The 26,941-nt window shown below is 38.7% G+C and overlaps 1 protein-coding gene across 14 annotated transcripts in view; it reads left to right on the top strand.

Moving 5' to 3' along the window:
* PLCZ1 (phospholipase C zeta 1) overlaps positions 1–26,941 on the top strand; it is a 74,070-nt gene that overhangs the window by 31,973 nt on the left and 15,156 nt on the right. For 9 of the 14 annotated variants that reach the window (XM_070048471.1, XM_070048476.1, XM_070048475.1 and 6 more), the window contains 5 exons: positions 6,107–6,251; positions 11,619–11,789; positions 14,406–14,648; positions 15,857–16,013; positions 23,209–23,325. In XM_070048471.1, coding sequence (XP_069904572.1) covers positions 6,107–6,251; positions 11,619–11,789; positions 14,406–14,648; positions 15,857–16,013; positions 23,209–23,325 — 833 coding nt within the window. The remainder of the gene's footprint in view (positions 1–6,106; positions 6,252–11,618; positions 11,790–14,405; positions 14,649–15,856; positions 16,014–23,208; positions 23,326–26,941) is intronic. The other 5 variants (XM_070048477.1, XM_070048474.1, XM_070048479.1 and 2 more) reach the window with 4 other exon arrangements.

Genomic DNA, 26,941 nt, shown 5'->3' with positions numbered 1-26,941 from the left:
ATATGTTTACAATTTCTTGATGTAAGCACTAATTGCTATAAACTCCCCTCTTAATACTGCTTTTGCTGTATCACATATGTTTTGATATATTGTGATGTCATCCTCATTAGTTTCCAGGAATTTTATTTATTTCCCTTTTGATTTCTTCTATAATGCACTGTTCATTCAGTAGCATGTTGTTCAGTCTCCATGTATTTGCATGTTCTACAGGGTTTCTTTAGTTGTTAATTTCCAACTTCATTTCTCTGTGGTCAGAAAAGATATAGGATATATTTTCAAATTTTTTTTGACAGGCAGAGTTAGACAGTGAGAGAGAGAGAGAGACAGAGAGAGGTCTTCCTTCCGTTAGTTCACCCCCCAAATGACCACTATGGCCAGCACTGTGCCAATCCGAAGCCAGGAGCCAGGTGCTCCCTCCTGGTCTCCCATGCGGGTGTAGGGCCCAAACACTTGGACCATCCTCCACTGCCTTCCTGGGCCACAGCAGAGAGCTGGACTGGAAGAGGAGCCACTGGGACAGAATCTGGCGCCCCAACCGGGACTAGAACCCAGGGTGCTGTTGCCATAGGCAGGGGATTAGACTAGTGAGCTGTGTCACTGGCCAAAATTTTTAAATTTGTTAAGACTTGCTCTATGGCTTCATGTGTGGTCTATCCTAGATAAAGCTCAGTGCAATGATGAAAAGAGTATGTATTCTGCAGCTGTGGAGTGACATATTCTCTAGCACCAATTAAGTCCATTTGCTTTTGGAATCTATATATCTCCCTTTAAATCCATTAACTTTTTTTAAATAGCTGAGTTCTCTGTCATTGGGTGCATCTACATTTATTATGGTCACATTTTCCTGTTGAATTGATCATAATCATAACATAATGCACTTCTTTAACAGTTTTTGTGTAAAGTCCATTTTGTCTATTATGATGGTTACAGACACTCATTTTTGCTTTCTAGCAGCATGGAATATCTTTTTTCATCATTTCTCTTTCTGTCTGTGTGTATCTTTGTTGGTGAGGTGTGTTTCTTGTAGGCAGCAAACAAATGGGTCTTGTTTTTTTAATCCATTCAGGCAGTCTGTACCTTTTAATTTAATAATTTAGGCCATTTATCCTCAGGACTATGATTCATAAATATTGGTTTTGTCCTAATATTTTCCATAAATATTCCTGTTGTTTGCTTTGGATTTCCTTTGTACTTTTGCTAGGATATTTTCTGCCTTCACATTCTTTCATAATGATGACTATCATTCTCTTTTTCTGTGTGTAGCATATGCTTAAGAAACATTTGTAAGACTGGACAAGTAGTGGCAAATTCTTTCAGTTTTTGTTTGTTTGGAAGATTTCCATTTTAACTTCATTTATAAATGAGAGCTTCGCTGGGTACAGTATTCTAGTTTGACAATTTCTTTCTTTTAGTACTTGGACTATTTCTCTCCATTCTCTCATAGTCTGTAGTTTCTGATAAGAAATCAGCCTTTAGTCTAATTTGGGATCCTCTGAACATAATCTGAACAGAATCTTTTCTTTATGTTTTACTATTGAAAGTTTGACTACAATGTGTCTTGGTGAAATGTTTTGTGATCATTTCTAGTAGGAGTTCTGTGTGCTTCCTATACTTGGTTTTCCATTTCTTTCTCCAAATTATGGAAGTTTTCTGCTATTATTTCACAGAATATGCCTTCTATTCCAATGTCTTTTTCCATACCTTCAGGAACACATGTATGTTTGCTCATTTGATAGTATATAATAAATCTTGAATACTGTTTTCAGATTTTTAATTTTTTCTTTTTTGTTCTTGTCTGGCTGAGATTTCCATGGTTTTGTTTTCTAACTTGGATATTCTTTCTTTGCCTCACCAAGTATGTTGTGGAGATTTTTCTTTGTATTTTCTATTTGACATATTTAATTCTTCTTATCTGATATTTCAGTTTGATTTCTCTTAATTATTTCAGTCTCTGCCAAATTTTTCATCCATATTGTGTATGAATTTCTTTATCTCATGAATTTGTTTTTCTGTGTTTCTGAATAATTTTATGATCATTCTTTTGAATTCATTTTTAGGCATTTCATCAATATCTTCATCTTCCCATTCTAACATTGAAGTGTTTTGACCTTTTGGGGAGTCACGTTATCTTCCTTGTTCTTGTTTCTTGAATTTCTGCGGTTGTTTTCAGGCATTTGTGGAATTGCTTGTTGGTTTTCTCCTCTGATGGGTTTTATCTTTGAGCTATGCCTCTGTGGTTTAAGGAGGTGTCTCCTCCTTGAGTGAATATCCAGTGGTATGTGCTGGGTGGGTCCAGGAAGCTCAACATTCAAGGGGAGGTGGGTTGAGAATCCATGGTGACACCCAAGTTGCTTGTGGTAGATTTCCTCTATTGTCAGAAGGTGGGAGGATATTATCTCACCTGCTATTGTCAATACAACCTTCCCTCCTCTCTCCCAAGGTGATCAGTACCTGAGGTTAGCCCACAGTGGATACAACTCCCATGCATGCAAGCACATGAACCACACAAAGGATTTATGCAATCCTCAGTTTGAGTATAGAACCCTCTGCAGTGACTCACCTCAGACATTCAGGGAGCTCTGAGCTTCTGATTCCAGACACAGTGATGGCCCAGAGACCAAGCTACATACCATACCTTATTGTCCAGTCACTGAATTCTCCATGGTCATAGCACAAAAGGCTTCCATAGTCACAGGATGCAGAGCATCCACTCTCAGCCCCATGGGCCTGCCTCACCCATGGAAAGAGCAGAGACAGCTATCTGTGTGTGCTCTGCCTTGTCGGTTTAAGTCCCAGAGCTTGTAATAAGTTCATAGGACGGGAGTACCTCACAGTCCTAAGTGGGTACCCAGCCCTCTTCCAACCCACCCACCAAGACTCAAAGTCAGTGAGTGAATGCAGGTTTTCCCCTCTGGTAAAATCTCCCAGTTGTGCACAAGGCACCCCAACCTCTACTGGCATCAAGATGGTACCTTTTCCCCACCAGTCACTGGATGCCCTTGTGAGGGGATGGGAAGAAAGAAATGTGCTTTCCCTTCACTGGATTAGCTGGGTATCCTGCGCCCAATTAGAGCTTCAGGCTGGACTCAAAGTCAGAGTGATCTGCAGCGTTTTCCTTCAGGCCATATCTCCATTGGCATGGGCCATGACGGGCTGCTCTCACCTCGCTCTCAGACGCTAGTGTCTCCTCCAGGCCCTGGCTGCAGGACTCATGGGTGGTGTCCCCTCCCACTGTTTCATATCCACACGTTCCACATTGCTCCATAGCATCTCTCTTCTTTCTGTAGAGTCTCCGCTACAAACTTCTATCTCTCCCCTGGGAATGCACTTCCTCCTCTTCTGTAATCTTTCCCTGGTTAAAATCAGCACGTCTTTTCCCTATTCAACCATCTTGGAATTGCAGAACATAAGAACATATGGCTTTTCTTATTTAGCTAACTAGAACACCTTAGATTTGATCAAGTTGGTTAAAGTTAATTCTAAGACTTTAGAAAATAATGCCGGGAAAGAGAACATGTAAATACAGTAAATTTTGTACTAGGCATTCACAGGTAAATGTCTTAATAAATTTGTATGTCAAATAGGGTGGAGGACTTTGCTTTCAGAGATTGGAAACATCAGGACCAAAGGCCATATAACGTCTGCAAAATCATTTCACCCTGCTCAGGCAACAGCAAGTGTGACTTGAAATTTAATAAATATATAACATGTTCAACAGGGGAAATGATGAGAGGAAGCCAGCAAATGTGGCTGGAAACAAGTAAATGGTGAAGGAAGGGAGATGAGTTTGAGGAGGTAGACAGGGTCTGTTTACGGGTATATTGCAGACCATTGAAGGGTAATGAGTTTGTTAGAATTGTGCTGGGAAGCCACTACAGGGATTTCCCTCAAGGTAGCATCATAATTTGATTTACTCTTTCCTGTGGAAGAAAAACTGATGGGACAAGAGTGGAGATAGATAATGATTTGGAGAAAATATTGTAGCAGTTTAAATTATGATTATTATGTGGATGGTGAGCTCATGAGGCAGCTGCTTGGTGGTTGAGTTTTAAAAAAAATCAGAGATAGAGAAAGAAAGATACAGAGTGAGTTTTCTTTCTGATGGTTCATTTTTCACAGCCCACAATGGTCCCAGGCTGGGCTGAGACTGAAGCTTGGTGCCAGGATCTCAATTCAGGTCTCCTATATGGTGTCAGGAATCTTGAGCTGTCACTATTGCTTCCCAGGGTCTGCATTAGCTGGAAGCTGGAGTCAAGAACAGGAGTCAGGTTTCATACTTGGAAGGTCTGATGTGGGACTCTGACATCTTATTCAGTGGTTGGATTTGAGATATTTTGGGTAGGCAGAGTCAGCAAATTTCCCACATGGTCTGAATGGATATATGAGAGTGAGAGGGAAGAATTTCACTCAAGATTTTGGGCTGAAAACCACATCTGTTGAGTGAGATGCTGAAGTCTAAGGGAGAAACTCATTGTAGAATATGAGGCAAAAACCAGAGTTCTGTTGTCCCACGTTAAGCCTGAGATACTAATTAGTTCTTAAAGGGCTAGGTCAAAGGGGCAGTTGGACATATATGTCTGGAATTTGGAAAAAAATGTTGATTCTGGAAAAATAGAATTGGAAATAAGTGCACATAAACTATTAAAGCTTTTATGAGCCTAAATTTGATTCCTTGATCTTATAGACTCAAAAAAAAAAAATAAAGACTAGATAGAAAATGCAGGATTCAGAGTCCACAGCACTAAGTATTGTACCATATTGGTAGTGCTGACACTATTGCTGGCACATATTAGCTCAATGTCAGGCCATGTTGGTGAAAAATTAAAAGAAAGCTTTGTTCAGTTCAGTGCTGCTGTGTGTGTGTGTGTGTGTGTTACTGAGTAAAATTTTTAAAAAAGCACACCATATCACCATATACACATTTATAGGAATTAATTACACACTTTTAAACATTAATAAATCAGTGAATTTTAGCAAATCAATGACCAAAAGTAACCCGTTTTCATGGTGGCATATAATGATCTGCTTTAAGTTGTCTGTGAAGACTTCGTATATTCATTTGTATTTGTATGTTTGTATTTCTCTATTTGTATATTCATTATTAGAAAGTCAGTGAAAGGTCTTCATGCAGTCAGCTCCAGTGGACAAGTGTAAATCAAAGTATGTGTGTGAATAAAGCATTTTCTTCACTGTTCTCTTACAGTGAAAACACTGAAAATTCATGTAAGCCCAGTAGTACCTACAACTGATTTATGAACCCTGAGATAGGATTTATATCTAGGTCAAGAAACAGATTTGCTTGATGGGTGGAAAAATCAAATCTGGTTTTAGATATTAGCAGAAGCAGAAATATTTTTTCTTCAGTTCTGATTAAGTGGTGAACTTGGTGAATTACGAGGCAGTCAGTTCACACTTTCTCGCAGTAAAATTATGACTCAGACAGACATAGAATAGCAGGTATATATGTTTCATTTTCATAAATTTCACTTTTTCCAGTTCTTACTTCGGTTAGAATTAATGAGGGCCATATATAAAATAGTTAAGAAGATAAGCATTGGTTGCTAAGGCATCAGGCCCTCTACCTTCTACTCCCTCTTTTTGCAACATTTTCTCCTGGGAGAAAGTATTGTCATGACTTCTTCCTTGTGAATCCATCCCTTCCTGCAACACATTCCATTCACCAAACTTGATGTGAGCAAAGGATCAGACGACATGTTATTAAAGTGCTTTATAATTCCGAGATAGCTATCAACATTATCTAATTTCAGTGACACTGCCTTTGACAGTGGCTAAATCATAAACACAACTGAGTTCGGGTTAGGGACATTTGAGAGCTGCAAGTGTTGATACAGATGCCTTTTTGCTTACTGAAAACCAACTATTAAAAGGGCAAAATATCTGACTAGGAAGAAACAGACACAGCATGGTACTGTGCAGGTGATTTGTTCTTTCCTTTGAATGTCGTGAATTTCTAGATGCAAAAATTGTCCTATGAATTTCTTCATTTATTGAAAAATCATAAACTATCTTTAAAATATTTTGATATATTATGGTATATATTCTCAATGGTTCAGGAATGACGCTCTATTTTGCTGAATTTTGCCAGTGCCCTTGTGAAAGGATGTCGTTGTCTGGAAATTGACTGCTGGGATGGATCACAAGATGAACCTGTTGTCTACCATGGATATACGCTCACCAGCAAGCTCCTTTTTAAAACTGTTATCCAATCGATACAGAAATATGCATTCTTGGTACGTGTATGTCTTTGCTTAATTATAGTTATTTAAATATAATCAGCCAATTTTCTTGCTTCAAAATCCTTTAATGTTTGGACTTTGTTTAGATCAGTAATATTTCATACTGTGGGTTATGAGCTGTTAGTAGACTGTAAAATCCATGTAGTATATAGTTAAAAGTGGATTTTAAAAAAAAAATAATATCAAGTAGTGAGACACATGTGGTTTCATAGAACTTTTTGTCTAATCATGTATGTGCATATATGTGTTTGTATGAATATTGTATCACAATGTCAGACATATTTCTCACTATGGGTTATGTTCAAAAATATTTGAGAAATAATAGACAGTAGTAAGTAATAGTGATTTTGTAACCAATATTCAACTCTTTTTTAAAAAAAAAGATTTATTTATTATTTGAAAGTTAGAGTTACAGAGAGGCAGAGAGAGAGAGAGAAAAAGAGAAAGAGAGAGAGAGAGACATCTTCCATCTGCTGGTTCACTCCCTAGATGGCTGCAATGGCTGGAGCTGTGCCAATCCAAAGCCAGGAGCCAGGAGCTTGCTCCTGCTCTTCCACATGGGTGCAGGGGCACAAGGACTTGAGCCATCTTCTTCTGCTTTCCCAGGCCATAGCAGAGAGCTTGATCGGAAGTGGAGCAGCGAGACTCAAACTGGTGCCCGTATGAGGTATCAGCACTGCATAGCGGTTTTACCTGCTACACCACAGCACCAGCCCCCAATATTCAACTCTTTCAGTATTTCAATTTTGACAGTTTTCATGACTACAATGGTGCTATTCATATAGAATGTTCAGAAATTAACTTTGGATTTTAAAATAATTATTCAATTTATTAAAGTTACTGATGCAAATATCTAGTTCTTCCTAGAACTAAGTATAGCTTACTTACTCATCCTGGTCTATTAATTGAGTATGTTTTAGCAATGATTTATTTTTAAAGTGTTTTGGGTAATATTTGAACCCTTTTACAGCTTAGATGTTTATGTACTTTCAGACAGTTTAAATTGTTTTTATAAACTTAGTAGGAAGGATCTTCAAAAAAATTCATGGAAAATGCACATTAGTTTTAGGTTCTGTTTTCCCTAAGTATTTTGAAGTGCTCTCATATATTTGATTTCTCAGGTCAGTACTTCAATTGTAATGCAATTATTATATAATTAGTGATTTAATAAAGTCTTACTAAGTACTTAAACAGTATATATTTAATAAGCCCATAAAATATACCTATAATTTAATAAAATTTAAGTTCTTATGATGATGTCAGTATACTACAAAATCTATAAATATAAACCTAAATTCACAAAAATTATATCATATGTCCTATTATATATTAAAATAGAATTTAAATAAACATTCCTAAGATATGAATACCAAATATACACAGTTTTTCTTTTTATATGAAAACATTCATATTTTTCATTGATTCTCTTCAACATCTGATTTTTGATGATTTCTAAGCTTATATCATCCTTCCAACCTCTCTCTTGAACTCTATGCAAAAGTATGCAAGTACATTTTTAACATTCTCATTTGATTGTTGAATGGGTATATTTAACTGAACAAGTTTAAAACCAAGCTCAATAATTTAATCTTTGTACCAATCTTATACCATCTCTGGTCTCTTCCATCTCAGTCATTCATAAATTCCATATGCCCAAGTCAAAAATCATTGTCAACTTTAGATCTCCTCTTCCCTCAAACCCCTGAATCAATTCTTCAGCAAATCATCTTGGCTCTACTTCAAAAATATATCCTAAATTTAAGTCCCTCATCCAATTCTACTGTCACTCTGCTGATCACCTCTCGCTTGGATTATTGTAGTGGCTTCTTTCTGTCGCTCCCCCTCTTCGTGGAGGAACGACACTGGACCCTGCGCTGTTCTTTCGTCTGCTCGGCCCTCCCCGGGTTTGCTGCTGGTTCTTCCCGGGTTGGCTACTGTCCCTTCCACCTCCGTGGAAGGGCGGTTCCCCCTGGCCACATTCCCCACTTCCGCAGGGGAGCGGCACACCGCCGGCCGGCTCTCTCGGGGGCTGCACAGGTGTTCCCCTTAGATGTTCCCCTTAGATGTTCCTGGTGCATGCCGTCTCTCTCCTCCTTTATAGTCCTCCTCCGCCAATCCCAACTCGGCTGCCCACACGCCGAGTACGCTGCTCTCCTCCAATCAGGAGCAAGTCCTACAGCTTATTGGCTGAACTGGAGGCAGCTGTGTAGAAGCTGTTTTCTCCTCTCCCAGCGCCATATTGTGGGAGAGCAGATGCATAGAATAAGTCTTAATTCCAGTAACTTAGTCTAGTCCGGGTTGCTTCCCACACTTTCCTAGTGTTTCTGCTTCTCTCCTTACTTCTCTGCAGTCTGATATTAACATCTCCATCACAGTGACTTTGATTAGTGGTCATGTCATTTCCCTTGTCAATACCTTTAAAACCACTCGGAATAAAAGCTAAAACCCATACTGTCACTCACTAGGCTCTATGTGATTGGTTTCTCATTACCTCTCAGAACTCTCCTGCTATTCTATACCCGATTCATTTGACTATCCTGGTTTCCTTAGCCTTTTCCAGACTCATCTCAAATATTTGCATAGGTAACTCTGTCACTTAATGCAGTGTAGGTAACTGAGGGAATTAAGAGAAATGAGACCATCTTAAATTCATAGGCCCTGCATGGATGGAAAATAGTTTCCAAGAATCCAAGAGCAAGAAATGAGTGATTAGACTGAAAAATAAACAAAAAAGTATCCAAATTGGAATTGAAGAAGTAAAAGTATCTCTTATGATATGATCTTATATGTAAATAATACTAAATTTCCTACCAAGACCAATCACAATTCTTGGAACCAAAAATTCATTCAGTAAAGGGCAGGATACAAAAATCAACATACACAAATCTATAACATTCTTAAATACAAATAGTGACCTAAATGAAAAAGCAGTTAAGATAATTACCCCATTTAGGATACATTTCCTTAAATACATTTAGTCAAGGAGGTAAAAGATCTGTATATTGAAAACTGTGAAGTACTGATGAAAGAAATTGAAGAAAAACATGAATAAATACAAAGCTATCTTGTATTCATGGAGTAGAAGAATTAATGCTGTTAAACTGTCCATGCGACTCAGAGAAATATCTAAACCCTACCAAAAATCCTGATGGGATTCTTCACACAATTAGAAAAAATAATCCTGCAATCTTTATGAAACCATAAGAGACCACAAGTAGTCAAAACAGTTCTGGTAAAGAAAAACCACAATGGAGGCGTTAAATTTCCTGATTTAAAAGTGTATTACAAGGCTATAGTAATAAAAATAGTACTGGTATAGAAACAGATACATAGGCGAATGGGACAGAAAAGAAAGCCCAGAAATAAACCCAGCATAAATAATCAACTAATTTTTGACAAGGGCACTGATAGGACACAATGAAGAGAAGATAATCTTTGCAGTAAATGATGATGGGAATATTGGATTTCCACAAGCAAAAGACTGAAATTGAATCATTATATTATATACAAAAACCAGTTCAAAATGGATGAAATGTCTAAATATAAAATTATAAACCCGGACCTGCTTTGTAGCAAATTGGATAGAGCTGCTACCTGCAAAACTGGCATCTCATTTGTGCACTGGTCCACGTCCTGGTTCTACTCCTGATCTGGCTATCTGCCTGATGTAGCCTCAGAAGATGGCCTAAGTGTTTGGGTCCTTGCTACCCATATGGGAAACCTAGATGAAGCTTCTGGTCCCTGGCTTTTGCATGGCCTAGACTGGCCATTGAGGCCTTCTAGGTCGTGGGCCAGTGGATGGAGGACATCTCTCTGTGTCCATTTCTCTCTGTAACTCTAACTTTCAAAATAAATAAATAAATCTTAAAAAAAAAATAGAAACCAAGGCTGGTACTATTGTGCTATTGGTTAAATCACTGCCTGAGGTTCCTGCATCTCATACAGGTGCCTTCTTGAATCCTGGCTGCTCCACTTCTGATCCCGCTCCCTGCTGATGCACCTGGGAAAGCAGTAGAAGATGACCCAAGTCTCTTGGCCTTTGCACCACGTAGGAGACCTTGGCTCTGGCCTAGCATGGCTCTGGCTATTTGGGGAAATGAACCAGCAGATGGGGGACCTCTCTCTCCTTCTCTCTCTAACACTGCCTTTCAAATAAATAAGTAAATGTTAAAAAAAATTAGAAACCATAAAACTTCTAGATCTCTGATATTTCATATGGGAAAGCAGCAGAAGGTGGTCCAAGTACTTGAGTCCCTGTCACACATGTTAGTAGACCCAGAGGAGGTGGTAGGAAATAATCTGACACAGCAGAGAAAGAGGCATGTGATTACAGAGACAGACATTAGAGTGATGTGGCTCCAAGCCAAGGACCACTGGCAGCCACCAAACTCTGCAAGAGGCAAGAAACAGATTCTCTCCTAGGACTTCCCGAGGAAGCATGGCTTGGCTGACGTCTTGGTGAACTGTGAGAGAATAAATTTCGATTGTTTTAAGCTACCAAGTTTATGGCAATTTGCCACAGAAGCCACAGGAAACATGTACACATGCATGAAGAAGTCACACCATAGCTCCTGTTCCAGGTGCTGTGATGATGCAGTCACCAGTGTGTGATGAGCCCCTGGCACATTTTCAAGGTGGTAAATGTGTGCCCTAATGATGACGTCTGAAAACAAAACAAAGGCAAAAATTTTGGATGAGACCCAACAGGGCGTTTTGTTTTCACTGTTGACCAAAGACATACAGTACTTGTGTAGAGTCACCCTCGCCTAAGAGTGATTATTAAAAGCTGAAAATATCTTTATAGCTTTTTCTCATTCTAAACGTGTTGATTTTATAACTAAAAACCAAAAAAGCAGAAAATTGCCATTTCTTCAAAGCAGTGGTAATAAGGTTTTCCTTTCCATTTTAAAATGTGTAAATATCTATACCTATTGATCTATCTATACATATACCATAAAAAATAAAAATCTAAAATGTTAGTCTTTGGCTACTTTCTTTTCTTCAGAAGACTGCTTTATAAATGACTTTCTGTAGCAGTATGCAAATCTATAGTTTTACTTTCTTCCTAATGAGCCTATAACCTCCCTTTTGTGGATATGGTATGATTTATTTAAGTAAGTTGCCTCCCATAGGTGCTTCAGCTGTTTTCCGTATTTTTGGTGGAAATAAAAATAATTGCACATAGATTTAATGGTCTTTGTTTTATCATATGCAAAAGTATTTCTGTTTAAAGAATGCTGGATTATTTTGAAAAATTGGTGAATATTAGAAGCAAATTTTAAAATGAATTGTCTTTACAAGATTTACTTTAAAAGTATTTAAAAGTTCTGATGAATAACTATAGCAATGGTTGATTTTTAGACATCTGAGTACCCAGTGGTGCTCTCTTTAGAAAACCACTGCTCCCCTCACCAGCAAGAAGTGATGGCAGACATTCTGCAGAACATTCTGGGAGATTCCCTGCTCTGTGACATGCTTGATGATTTTCAAGACACACTACCTTCACCAGAGGTAACAATGGGACAAGTTCAGGTGAAGAGAAAAACAGAAGCAAAATACTCATCCATGAAGCTGGGTTAAAGTCCAGTGGAAATGCTTGATTTTAACTTTTTTTTTTTAAATTTACCTTTCTTTTTAAAAAAGATTTATTTATTTATTTAAAAGAGAGAGAGAGAGAGAGAGAGAGAGAGAGAGATCTTCCATCAGCTGGTTTACCCCCTTAATAGCCACAGTAGTCAAGACTGGGCCAGGCTGAAGCCAGGAGCCAGGAGCTTTTTCTGTGTCTCTCACATGGGTACAGGGGCAAGCACTTAGACCATCTTCTGCTGCTTTCCCAGGAGCATTAGCAGGGAGCTGGATGGGAAGTGGAGCAGCTGGGACTTGAACTGTTGCCTATATGGGATTTTGGTGCTGTAGGCCTCGGCTTTATCCTGCTGAGCCACAGCGCTGGCCCCTGGTTTTAACTGTTTGCAGATGCCTTTGCTGTGTGTCATCCAGGAAATGCTTCCAGGAGTATCTAGGTGACTGTATGTTTATGGAGAGAATACAGAGATAGATGGAAAGCCATATTTGATTGTGTGCTGTACTTCAGAGCCCACGGTTTTAAGGCAATTAATATTAGGCCCAAGGATTTGATACATTTTATGGGCAAAAGGCTAAGAATTAGCTAAAAGCCCAGGTTATGGGATCTCTGTCAAAAATTTCAGAAGCTTTCCTTTGTAAACTTAGCCTTTTAAACCTCTGAATCTTTTAACTTTCTTTTTAAACTCTTAATAGCAGCGTTTTACAGTATTTGAATATTCCTTTGTCTTTTACTACTTTATTTACATGGATACAACATTTTAAATGAAGGTGTTATGAAATTACTGACAAGAAATACAGGGCTTATAATAAGACAACGATGTGATAAATAAAAACTGATTCTTTCACCTTGTAAGAATGCTTATAAATTAATTGTGTTTGATTTTGGTAGAAAAAAACTTTAAAGAACATGAAAAAACATAAAAGAACATTAAATTGCTGGAAATGTATCATAAGATTAACCAAAGAATCATGATCTAAATCTGGAAATTATAATGAGGCAATGATGTTTCGCTTTCTAGGAATATAATTCCTTCTCCTACTATGCAAAAATGTATGCTTTGTTTTTGTTTTTGCATTTTTAATATATTCACACATAGCTTTCATTAAATTTTAACCTCCATAGTAAGATAAAGACATGCTTTCTAGTGAATGCATGACAATTAGAAATAAAGTGGCCGGCGCCACGGCTCAATAGGCTAATCCTCCGCCTCGCGGCGCAGGCGCACCGGGTTCTAGTCCTGGTCGGGGCGCCGGATTCTGTCCCGGTTGCCCCTCTTCCAGGCCAGCTCTCTGCTGTGGCCAGGGAGTGCAGTGGAGGATGGCCCAAGTGCTTGGGCCCTGCACCCATGGGAGACCAGGAGAAGCACCTGGCTCCTGCCATCGGATCAGCGCGGTGCGCCGGCCACGGTGCACCGGCCGCGGTGGCCATTGGAGGGTGAACCAATGGCAAAAGGAAGACCTTTCTCTCTGTCTCTCTCTCTCACTGTCCACTCTGCCTGTCAAAAAAAAAAAGAAAAAAAAAAAAAAGAAAAAGAAATAAAGTCACTTTCTCATACTTAATTCAGTGTTCAGTGTTCAGTGTGTGAAATAGCAGCCTACAGATTGCTAAGGAGGCCTGTTTGAAACCTCACCAAGTCAAGACTCTCATTTCTCTAATTTTGAAGTAGGTCCTAGGAATTTGTACCTTTAGCCAGAGAGCCTGGTAACACTTGTTGCCATGTAGCTACAGAGTGCACTTTGTTAGGCTTCTTAAGAGGAAGATTTAAAGGTGATAGAAGAAGAGAGGAGGTCCAAGGTGACAGGGTTATTTGAGTTGGCATCTGAGACGACAAAAGGGAAGGACCAGTCAAAACTCCTTTGAGAAAAGAACGTTACTTCATCACCCAGATTTCAGCATTTTTTGTGCACATCATAGCAGGAATGTAGTTTTGTGAAATTTATGAATTTTTAAAAATGGCAGCAGTATCTAAGTTAACGATGAAAACAGAGGGCTTTGGATTTAGAATGAATGACACTGATGGTACCATAATTCCAGTTTTGATAGACAGAAGTATCAGGTTAATGCTCCTTGGTGTGATCCAGTTGAACTTTGAGCAGGATTTACAAACCTTTGGCTTCATTTATAGTGGATGCCAGGCATTATGATAGATGTGTTTACATACCTGATCTCATTTAATACTTTTTATAGTTGAATAAGAATGTGCTGACTACTAGCATTTACTATCAGAAGTTCTAACATTCTGACTTTATAACATAACATGTATTTAACATGTATGTGTACAGGAACAATTTTCCCATATTTAAAATGCTCTAAACAGTAGCAACTTGTGGAATGTAATAAAAGAGATTACATATAGCCAGTCCTGATCATAGCAAGCTTATGTTTTTGGAGAATCACTGGTTTCTATTAGAATATGAATAGGGTATACAGAGATGGAGGTCTTACATATCTTACTGCAATACATGGCTCATTGCAAATGTAATGAAAGACTTTGCAATAGCTGTTATAGTGCATACGAACCTGCAAATGAGTAACTATAATTCTTTCTTGAATTGCTTCTGTAGGCACTAAAATTCAAAATCTTAGTTAAAAACAAGAAAATAGGAACATTAAAGGAAACCCGTGAAAGGAAAGGTACTGATAAACATGGGAAGGTGGGGGAGTTGGAAGAAGACGACCTGGACCAAGAGGAGGAGGAGGAATCCAAGGATTCAGAGACACAGGATGACTCTGTGTCAAAAAGCTCCCAGGAAAAGGAGTCAGATTCAAAAAGGTCACTGGCAATAATATTTCTCAAGAAAAAGAAGGTGAGGTGATGCTCTGAAATCTTAGAAGTAAAAAGTTTTCTAATCTTCCCAGTACATGGAAAATGGTAAATAATATGGAGACATAGTATTTTATCATTTAAAATGCACTTTGATTAAATGGACAGCAGAAAAGGAAATCTGAAAGTTGTTCTTTTTCCTATGGTAGCTGCTTTAAAATTTTCTCCTCTGTAGTTGACAAATATTGTATTCTCCCCTGTACATTGTTCAGAGTACAAGAAATACAGAGATAAACAACATAGTTTCTTTGCCCTCAAGTGGAGACAGAGATGAGAAAATCAACGCTTACAATTTATGGTAGTATAAGTATACACATTAGCATGCCAAAGAAGATAGAGTGTATGTGACACAAACCAACTGAATAGTTTTTTTTTTAAATGGGAATTAATAAATGGGTCCACATAGACGAAAAGTTCAGGGAAAAGGAATTTAACTTCAGGAATGAGTTGGGGTTAGTGTATCAAACGTCAGCAGAACTTGCCTTCTTTATCTACGTTTGGCCCCAAACTCTTTGTATTTCTACAATACCATTGTGAAAATTCAGTTTATAGCCTTCCGGGTTCAAATTCAGTAGAATGTCTACCTCTCAGCAGAGCAAGCAAAACTGATGAATACATTAATTATGATCTGGTTGTGTGCATATCTCTGAACAAATTTACTGATGCTAGGGGAATGCAAATTTTTTATTAGCTAGGCCCCGACTACATGACCCCTACTTCAACGTGTGGGTTGAGCCCGACCAAGGGATGCTTTCCCTAAGCAGAACTTGGGAAATGTCTAAAGGAAGTGTATAGGAAACATGTGCCAGGCTATAAAAGAGCAAATGTCTGCTATATTTTTGACATTATTCCAAAATTTTAGCTCAAATTGGAGGTTTACTTACTCATGATTAAAATTCCTAAATATGTCAAATTCATAAGAATCCACTGAGATGTTCGATAAAGAAAATAGTAATAATTGTCATCCTCAATATATACTTATTACATTAATTGGGATTTTGAATTTAAGCTAGAATATATTAAATATTATAATTATAAAAATAACCACATAAACTTAAATCCAAAAGCTTTGGAGGAGAAAATATTATTAAAAGACTAAAATTATCCATTTGGAAGCATATTTTCTTTATTAAAGAGGCATTTTTTAAATGATTAGTGTAAAAATGTGAAATTACTGCATTTTATTTTTAGACCAGGAAGGTAAAAATATCTCTGGCCTTATCTGATCTTGTCATTTATACTAAAGCTGAGAAGTTCAGAAACTTTCACCATGCAAGACTGCATCAGCAATTTAACGAAAACAATTCTATTGGAGAATCTCGTGCCCGAAAACTTTCTAAACTGAAAGGTAAATACTTATGAGTCAGAGAAAGTATTTGAGTAAGTTACCATTTCTACCAAGATGTTAAGATTCGTCAAAAATATTTTTAACATGATAATATATTTTATTCTTATCATTTTCAACACATAATAACTGTGCATATTTTCAAAGGTGTTGTGTGCAGCCAGTTAAGCTGCCCTTTGTATACCTGTGTCCTGTATTGCAGTGCCTGCTTCATGGCCCAACCACTCTGCCTCCCCATCTGGCTTCCCAATAATACACCTGGGACGAAGCAGATGATGGTTCCAGTACTTAGGATTCTCCCCCCATGTGGAGGCCTCAGTAGAGTTTGTGGCTCCTGGCTTTGTTCTGACCTTGCTCTGGCTGTTGCAGACATTTAGGGAATGATATTTAGGTGAGGAAAGTTTAGAGGTAAGCTTGTATATATTTGGAAATATTGAGAGAAGATAAAATAGTTTAGAATATATAACATTTGAAACTGCATCAAGAGGAAAGAAATATCACAGGCATTGGGTGATAGCAAAGAGAAGAGCAAAGAAAAGTAGATTTTTAAAAAATTACTAAACCAGCCAGTGCTGCGGCTCACTAGGCTAATCCTCTGCTTGCAGCGCCAGCACCCCCAGTTCTAGTCCTGGTTGGGGCACTGGATTCTGTCCCGGTTGCTCCTCTTCCAGTCCAGCTCTCTGCTGTGGCCCGGGAGGGCAGTGGAGGATGACCCAAGTGTTTGGGCCCTGCACCTGACTCCTGGCTCTGCAGTGTGCCGGCTGTAGCAGCCATTTGGGGGGTTAACCAATGGAAGGAAGACCTTTCTCTCTCTCTCTCTCTCTCTCACTGTCTAACTGCCTGTCAGGAAAAAAAAAAAATTACTAAACCATAATTATTTTGGGCTTAGTATATATCTGGTTGTGTTCTAAATACTAAAATTAAGTAACATAATACTCAAAAAAGACCTGTTACTGTTTTTATTATCATTTTACAGATGAGGAATCAGAGGCACTATTATAAAACATATTTTCTTGAAATCTCTCACGTATTTAATGAATTTTAAAACAGGTTTTTTGTGTGTGCTTATTTAAGGTTACATTGTTTACTTCACAGAACTTAGCCATTAGTTAACTTCTTTCACTCAGGGCGTTTTGATAGAGAATATCCAGTATGGATGCCTTTGTGGGTGGGGCTATGGTGAGTATTCTTGTAAGAGGGCAGTGAATGACAGGGAGTGCTGCTGAGAGATGCAGAGCACAGTTACAGGGCACTTGGAGTTTGTCCTGCAAGTCAAGGTCAGCACGCTCAGGAGCAGCATGAGCTGGTGTGTGCTTCTGTCTCTGCCAGCAGTCAAAGCAGAAGACTGCGGGCTGGGAGGAGGTAATAAAGGCTTGTGGAAACGAGATTGGAGGGGGAGGGATGGGAGGGAGGATGGGTAGGAGGGAGAGGGAGAGGGAGAGAAAGGGAAGAGAAAGAGAGATCTCATCTATTGGTTCACTTTCCAAATGCCCACAGTAACTAGGACTGGGCCAGGACCAAGCCAGGAGCCTAAAACTCAAGTTGGATCTCCCACGGAGTGTCAGGTACCCAACTACCGGAGTGATCACTGCTTTCTCTCAGGACACCCATTAGCAGGAAGCTGGATCCGAAGTGTAGCCAGGTTCAAGCGCAGGCAGTGCGTATAGGATGCGGGCATCCCAAGTGGCCACTTAGCTGCTGCACTTAGTGGCCACTTAGCTGCACTCACCATGCATCTTCTAATTGTCCTCAGATTCTAAACCTGAGGTGGTTATTCTGTAGGTAGTGCCCGAGATTAAACACACGCTGAGAGAGAGAAGGGGAAACAGACTCCATTTCCTTCTTAGCCTTAAATGGTTGAGTGTGTCCCAAACTTAGAAAGGGATGGACAAGTAACTTAACAGCCTGGTGGTTCTTCAAACCATCAAAAATTGCAGTCTATTCTTTTTTGTGTGTAGAAATATCAAACAGGAAAATCAGCACTGACCAACTACATTTACTGATTAACTGCATTTGACTGCAATCTTCAAAGCAAAGTTTGTTTTAGAGATATTTTAAGAGACTTAAAAAATATATACTTTGAATTCCCTGTGATCTTTTGCTGTGAGGTTTCCTTCCTTTATCTTCTTTCATATTGATGACCGTGTTTCTGTGTTTCTGTGTGTAACACATCTTTAAGCATCTTTTGCAGGGCTGGACGAGTGGCGACAAATTCTTTCAATTTCTGTTTGCTATGAAAAGTCTTTATTTCACCTTCATTCACAAATGAGAGCTTGGCAGGATATAATATTCTGGGCTGGCAGTTGTTCTCTCTTAGTACCTGGGCTATATCTCACCATTCCCTGCTAGCTTGTAGGGTTTCTGATGAGAAGTCAGCTGTGAGTCTCATTGGAGATCCTCTGAGACTAATCTGATGTTTCTCTCTTGCATACTTTAGGATCTTTTCTTTATGTTTCACTGTGGAGAGTTTAATTACAACGTGTCGTGGTGAGGATCTCTTTTGGTCGTGTTTATTAGGGGTTCTGTTAGCTTCCTGTACTAGGATGTCTCTGTCCTTCTCCAAACCTGGGAAATTTTCTGCTAATATCTCACTAAAAAGGCCTTCTAATCCTTTCTCCCTCTCCATGCCTTCAGGAACTCCTAGAACCCGAATGTTGGTTTTTTTAATAGTATCCTGCAGATTCCTGACAATATGTTTTAGATTTCTAATTTCCTCTTCTTTTCTTTGGTCTGACTGTATCCTTTCCTGTTCTCTGTCTTCTAAGTCTGATATTCTCTCTTCTGCTTCACCCATTCTGTTCATAAGGCTCTCTATTGTGTTTTTCATTTCATCTATTGAATTCTTCACTTCATTATGATTTCTCGTCACTATCACAGTTTCCTGTTGTACTAGTTGTTACGTTTCATTTTGATTCCTCCTTAATATTTCATTTTCACCAGAGAGATTTTCTATCTTGTCCATTAAGGATTTCTGTAGTTCAATAATTTGTTTTTGAGAACTTCTTAATGTTCTTATCAATTTTTTGAGATCTGCTTCTTGCATTTCTTCTATCTCATCATCTTCATAATCTTGAATTTGGGTGTCTTTTTCATTTGGGGGTGTCATGGTGACTTCCTTGTTTTTATTGCCTCAGTTTTTGCGTTTGTTATTTGGCATATTGGAGATATTTGGTTTCTTCACTGTGGTGCTTTTTTCTTGTTATACTATGACTCTAGATTAAGTGGACTGTCTGTTTTTGATGGAGCCTTAGAGGCTTGAGATGGGTGTGGCCTGAGAGCTCTGTTTGGTGTGCCAAAGGTGACACTCCCAGGTTAGGCGTGGTAGATCTCTCTCTCTCCCTTTCTTTCTTTTTTTGATTCAAAAGGGAAGTAATTCTGCACAGCTGAACGAAGTTGGAGGTAGTTAGCAGGCAAATAATATACCCACAGGAGCCAGAGATCAGAAGCTCTTTCCCAAGGACCACACAGGGAATCTGTTCGGCCCTCAGGGTGGGCTCAAATTCTCCTTCAGTCTCCCACTGGGTTGCCAAAGTTACGGAATTGTAGCGTCTCTGGAGAGTACTCACGTGAATTCTGTGAGTTCTCTCCCCCACCGTCTCTTTTTTTACAGTCTCAGTTCAGTAGCACCACAAATTTACTAGGTCCTAATCTCCTGTTAATTCGCCCCGCCCAGAGTCAGGTTTTTCTGCTAGGCTCAGGGCCGGTGCAGACCTGAGGTCGCTCTGCTTATGACGTATGTCCAAGATGGCGCCTGCTCTTTGTCTTGCTCGCCCTTGAGAGGTGAGTGGAGAGAGAGAAACCCATGTCAGTACCAGTCACCTTTTTTTTTTCTGTCTCTCTCTTCCAGTTTGCCTGGTGAACTTTTCTCCCCTGGGGGTTGTTCCCTCTAGTCTCCTCTCTCCGCTTGCCTGCTGGTGTCTCGGGCTATTGAGGTTCGGCTCACCTCGCGTTCCAGCGCTGGTGTGTTGAGTCTGCCGCTGGTGTCCCGAACTGTGGGCTCCCACGCTCTCCACGCAGGTCCACTCTGAATCACGCGTTCCAGAAGAGTTTCTTCTGCTGTTTCCTCCCCTACTCTTCCTTGAACCTGCAGTATTTCCACTTTTATTAAACTATCTCTACCCGGACTATCAGTGTGCTCCCTTCCTATTCCGCCATCTTGCCTCCTACCCCTAAGGCATGCGGATCTGGCTGAAATGCCCATGAGAGTATTTCAGGCATGGAAAGCCAAGACACTCTGGGGGAAAAAAAAAAACCTAAATGAAAGATCTCCACGAGTGAGATCCCAGTGGAAAGAATGGGTCATCAAAGAAGGAGGTACCTTTCTCTGAAGGGAGGAGAGAACCTCCACTTTGACCATGGCCTTGTCTAAAAATGATCAGAGTCAGTGAACTCAGGGGGCTTCCATAGCCTTGGCAACTCATGACAAGAGCCTAGGGTGATTACTGATGCCATAAACAAGAGTGTCGATTTGTTAAGTCAACAACAGGAGTCACTGTGCACTTACTCCTCATGTAGGATCTTTGTCCTTAGTGTGCTGTACATTGAGATCTAATGCTATAACTAGTACTCAAACAGTATTTTTCACTTTATGTTTCTGTGTGGGAGCAAACTGTTGAAATCTTTACTTAATGTATGCTAAACTGTTCTTCTGTATATAAAGAGAATCGAAAATGAATCTTGATATGAATGGAAGGGGAGAGGGAGTGGATAAGGGGAGGGTTGCGGGTTGGAGGGACGTTATGGGGGGAAGTCATTGTAATCCATATTCTGTATTTTGGAAATTTATATTCATTAAATAAAAGTTAAAAAAAAAAGAGAGACTTAAAAAAAACAGTTAAAACAAAAATCGTTTCAGTACATCTGGACACATTTAAATAACAGACTTGCATAGAGTAGTGTGAAATGGAATGGACCAGACCAGGACAGAAAGGGCAGAATAGAAAAGGAGTGTATTGTAGACTATGAAACTGTGTGTGTGTGTGTGTGTGTGTGTGTGTGTGTTGGGTTGTGATGTAAAATTTTTGTCCTACTATAAGTGTAATCAAGCGAGTTTAAACGATTTGCTTTGCTGATCTCTGTTCCTTCAAACTGTTGGATGACTTTTGTTGAGGACAGGATCTCTGGGCACAGCAAAAATATTTATAATCCACTCTTACACTCTTATCATGTTAAATGCTTGAGAAAATTTGGAAAGGGATTGAGTATTCTGTGTAGAGTCATAAAATATAACATCACCTTTTCTTAGAAAAAGTCTAGTAAGTAGCTACAGTAAAGGTTTCACTGCAAGATGACCTATTATTATTATAAATATAATAAACATGCTAACATGTGGCAGATGAATTATTGAAATGGAATTATTTTTACATTATTTCAATAAGCAATTATGGTAGTTTGTAAAAGGAAATAAATGATACAATGTAAAGGAAAAAATTAGCATAAACATGCAAAAGAGTTGAGAGATATATATACCAAGGAGTTCTCAGTGGTTATTAATTGAGTAATTGCATGTGATTTCTTATCTTATCAGATTTTTTCATCTTTAAAATGAATATTTAGTAACAAATTATGTTTAATTTCTTTTTTAAAAAAGATTTATTTATTTATTTGAAAGGCAGAGTTACAGAGAAATAGGGACAGAGAGAAAGAGAGAGAGAGAGAGAGAGAATCTTCCATCAGCTGGCTACCCCCTAAAAAGCAACAACTACTGGGATTGGGCCAGGTCAAAGCCAGGAGCCAGGAGCTTTGTCTTGCTCTCCCCTGTGGGTACAGAGGCCCAAACAGTTGTACCATCATCTGCTGACCTCCCAGGCATTTTAGCAGGGAGCTGGATAGGAAGTGGAGCAGCCAGGACTCGAACCGACGCACATATGTGATGCCAGCATCGTGGGCGGCAGCCCAGCTTGCTACTCCACAGCCCTGGCCCCTCATGTCTAGTTTTTAAATGTTAATCCCAGAAGTAACAAAACCCTGTCAGCCTTTTGGCTAAGATCAAGTGTGAAAATCCAGAAGACTCTGTGCTTTGCTTAAGGACAGGCATAAGGGAGGTAGATAAGGGAGTATGATATTCAGACCCCATACTCATTCACACACAGATGACTTCAACATAAACTTGCTCTCAAGGATTGTGTAACTTTTAAAAATAATTATCAGTGAAATTAATCTCTGTTTTTAGCTTATCAATGCTTCCTTAATAATAGTATTTAGGTACTGAAATACTATTTAGGAGAGAAATTATTTTTATAGTTGATTAACAAATTCAGTAGGCCATAGGCAATAACCATTTCTCCCATGACTTATCATCATATTATCTGGAATAGTTGTAGAAGCATAATCTGTTTAGTGAAAGAAAAAATACCTAGAGAATACATAAAATAATTTGAAGAAGTGTCAAATGGTAATGGGTATAAATTTATTTTGAATTGCAAGTTATTTACACAGTGTGTGTGTGTATATATATATATATAAAAGTAGAAACTCAAAGAATATATAGAGAGACTCAAATAGACTATGTGAGTATGTGTATGATGTATATTTAAGTTTGTATGGATGTATTATGAGTATATTGATATTATCTCAGTAGGGAAGGCATTTGAAATCATTTAAAGTATAAGGAGCTGATGAGCTTTTTGATGGAGGAACATAAACAGATTGGATTTTTGAGGCAGATGCTGGGGTGGCGTGTTGAGGAGATGAACTGGATAACCTCAGGGTGCATTGCAACCCAAATGGTCAACTCCATTAATTTAGCTTGAATCATAGAGCTTTGCATGACTTACATGTGCTTCTGTACTAATGTGAAAATCAATGCCAAAAAAACAAAAAACTGAGAAAAGATGCTACTTTAGTTTTGAAAAAATGAATTTTTTGGGATTCTGTGTATTCTAATATCATAAATGAAATTAATTTTGATGAGAAAGATATAAATTATCCAATTTATTTTTCCCTCAAGTTAATTACCACTGTATATAAATTCTATAATAAAATTATTATTAATCAGCAACAGTGAAATTATACTGTAAATATAAAAGCATAGAATTCACTTTGATTTTCATAAAGTAAAAATATCTATGCCAAGACAATATAATCAATATTATGGAAACTATTATATAATGATATAGTATCTATAGTAGTAGTAGGAGTAGTAGTAGTAACATTTAAATTACTTGAAATGCTTTACCTTTTTTTTCTTTCTTTTCAGTCAGCGAGTTTATTTTTCACACCAGAAAGTTCATTACCAGAATATATCCCAAAGCAATGAGAGCGGACTCTTCTAATTTTAATCCTCAAGAATTTTGGAATATAGGTTGTCAAATGGGTATGTTATATAGGATATTATGTTACTAGCAGAAGAAGATAAAAGATAATGAGAAAATATTCCTAGAACATTTGTTTGGCTCTGGAGGCTTTGAGGTTAGGCACTAAAGGCAAATCATTGGTTTAGCGCTGAACTAATTCTTACACAGGTTGGAGAGGATAATTCAGGTGAAGGTCGGGGGCATGGAAATTAACTTATGAGGAATTAGTACAAGACACATATAGTGGAGGCAGGAAGCAAGGATTCCAAAATGGATGTAAGAGGACAATGAAACTCAGGTTTCTCGATTTGAAAGTCATGCTCAAGGCTTCTTCAAATCAAGCGACCTCTCCTTTCTATTTTACATGGACATCTACACTCATAGTCTTGAAAAGTGAATAGGATTGTAGGGCTTTTGACTTGTTCTCACCAGACTGCTTATCCCAAATTGAACAGCTAGCAGAGCACTGGAAATAGCCAATCAGAAAATCCAGGGTGTTAACCCTGCTTCCACGGGGTTGAAGAAAGTCCCTAGGCCTGAAGAAAGCCAGATTGAGGACCAGGTGGGAGGTGGGAGGTGCATGGGGTGGAGGGTGAGGGTGATTCTGTGTATATGTGTATAGCAAGTATTTAACAGCCTGTATCCAGCTACTTCTGTATTTTTTTAACGTTTATTTAATGAATATAAATTTCCAAAGTACGACTTATGGATTACAATGGCTTCCCCCCGATACCATCCCTCCCACCCACAACCCTCCCCTTTCCCACTCCCTCTCCCCTTCCATTCACATCAAGATTCATTTTCGATTATCTTAATATACAGAAGATCAGCTTAGTATACATTAAGTATGGATTTCAACAGTTTGCTCCCACACAGAAACATAAAGTGAAAAATAATAGATGTTTTTTTTTAAATGATGATGAAATCAGATCAGACCTATTGTCATGTTTAATCCCAGTGAGAGTCAAGTTGGGAATTGATAATTTTTTTTTTTACAGAGGATCAGTTTAGTGTACATTAAGTAAAGATTTCAACAGTTTGCACCCCCATAGAAACACAAAGTGAAATATATTGTTTGAGTACTCGTTATAGCATTAAATCTCAATGCACAGCACATAAGGACAGAGATCCTACATGAGGAGTAAGTGCACAGTGACTCCTGTTGTTGACTTTACCAATTGACACTCCTGTCTATGGCATCAGTAATCTCCCTATGCTCCAGTCATGAGTTTCCAAGGCTATGGAAGCCCTCTGAGTTCTCCGACTCTTATCTTGTTTAGACAAGGTCATAGTCAAAGTGGAGGTTCTCTCCTCCCTTCAGAGAAAGGTACCTCCTTCTTTGATGACCTGTTCTTTCCACTGGGATCTCACTCACAGAGATCTTTTGCCAGAGTGTCTTGGCTTTCCATGCCTGAAATACTCTCATGGGCTTTTCAGCCAGATCCGAATGCCTTTAGGGCTGATTCTGAGGCCAGAGTGCTATTTAGGACATCTGCCATTCTATGAGTCTGCTGAGTATCTCACTTCCCATGTTGGATCACTCTCCCCTTTATTTATTCTATTGGTTAGTGTTAGCAGGTACTAGACTTGTTTATGTGCTCCCTTTGACTCTTAGTCCTTTCATTATGATCAATTGTGAACTGAAATTGATCACTTGGAATAGTGAGATGGCATTGGTACATGCCACCTTGATGGGATTGAATTAGAATCCCCTGGTATGTTTCTAACTCTACCATTTGGGGCAAGTCAGCTTGAGCATGTCCCAAATTATACATCTCTTCCCTCTCTTATTCCCACTCTTATGTTTAACAGGGATCACATTTCAGTTAAATTTCAACACTTAAGAATAACTGTGTATTAATTACAGAATTAAACCAGTCATATTAAGTAGAACAGATAAAAAAACTACTAAGAGGGATAATGTATTAAGTTGTTCCTTAACAGTCAGGGCTATGCTGATCAAGTCACCGTTTCCCATAGTGTCCATTTCACTTCAACAGGTTTCCTTTTTCGTGTTCAGTCAGTTGTCACCGATCAGGGAGAACATATGGTATTTGTCCCTTTGGGACTGGCTTATTTCACTCAGCATGATGTGTTCCAGATTCCTCCATTTTGTTGCAAATGACTGGATTTCGTTGTTTCTTACTGCGGTATAGTATTCTAAAGAGTACATATCCCAGGAATTCTTTATCCAGTCTACCGTTGATGGCCATTTAGGTTGGTTCCAGGTCTTAGCTATTGTGAATTGAGCTGCAATAAACATTAGAGTGCAGACCGCTTTTTTGTTTGTCAATTTAAATTCCTTTGGGTAAATTCCAAGGAGTGGGATGGCTGGATCGAATGGTAGGGTTATCTTCAGGTTTCTGAGGAATCTCCAGACTGACTTCCATAGTGGCTTGACCAGTTTGCATTCCCACCAACAGTGGGTTAGTGTCCTTTTTTCCCTACATCCTCGCCAGCATCTGTTGTTGGTAGATTTCTGCATGTGAGCCATTCTAACCATGGTGAGGTGAAACCTCATTGTGGTTTTGATTTGCATTTCCCTGATTGCTAATGACCTTGAACATTTTTTCATGTGCCTGTTGGCCATTTGGATTTCCTCTTTTGAAAAATGTCTATTGAGGTCCTTGGCCCATCTCTTAAGTGGGTTGTTGGTTTTGTTTTTGTGGAGTTTTTTGATCTCTTTGTAGATTCTGGTTATTAACCCTTTATCTGTTGCATAGTTTGCCAATATTTTTTCCCATTCTGTCGGTTGTCTCTTCACTCTCCTGACTGTTTCTTTTGCAGTACAGAAACTTCTCAATTTGATGCAATCCCAATAGTTGATTTTGGCTTTGACTGCCTGTGCCTCCCGGGTCTTTTCCAGAAATTCTTTGCCTGTGCCAATATCTTGAAGGGTTTCTCCACTGTTCTCTAGTAACTTGATGGCATCAGGTCATAGATTTAGGTCTTTAATCCATGTTGAGTGCATTTTTGTGTAAGGTGTAAGGTAGGGGTTTGCTTCATGATTCTGCATGTGGAAATCCAATTTTCCCAGCACCATTTATTGAATAGACTGTCCTTGCTCCAGGAATTAGTTTTAGATCCTTGATCAAATATAAGTTGGCTGTATATGTTTAGGTTGATTTCTGGTGTTTCAATTCTGTTCCATTGGTCTATCCATCTGTTTCTGTACCAGTACCATGCTGTTTTGATTACAACTGCCCTGTAGTATGTCCTGAAATCTGGTATTGTGATGCCTCCGGCTTTGTTTTTGTTGTACAAGATTGCTTTAGGTATTCGAGGTCTCTTGTGCCTCCATATGAATTTCAGCACCATTTTTTCTAGATCTGAGAAGAAGGTCTTTGGTATCTTGATTGGTATTGCATTGAATCTATAAATTGCTTTTGGGAGAATGGACATTTTGATGATGTTGATTCTTCCAATCCATGAGCATGGAAGATTTTTCCATTTCTTGGTATCCTCTTCTATTTCTTTCTTTAAGATTTTGTAATTTTCATCGTAGAGATCTTTAACATCCTTGGTTAAGTTTATTCCAAGGTATTTGATTGTTTTTGTAGCTATTGTGAATGGGATTGATCTTAGAAGTTCTTCCTCAGCCATGGCATTGTCTGTGTATACAAAGGCTGTTGATTT

Source organism: Oryctolagus cuniculus, chromosome 9 (genome assembly GCF_964237555.1).
Source record: "Oryctolagus cuniculus chromosome 9, mOryCun1.1, whole genome shotgun sequence".
Taxonomy (NCBI): Eukaryota; Metazoa; Chordata; class Mammalia; order Lagomorpha; family Leporidae; genus Oryctolagus; species Oryctolagus cuniculus.
The sequence above is the reverse complement of the archived record's forward strand: the minus strand, read 5'-3'. Positions and strand labels throughout refer to the sequence as shown.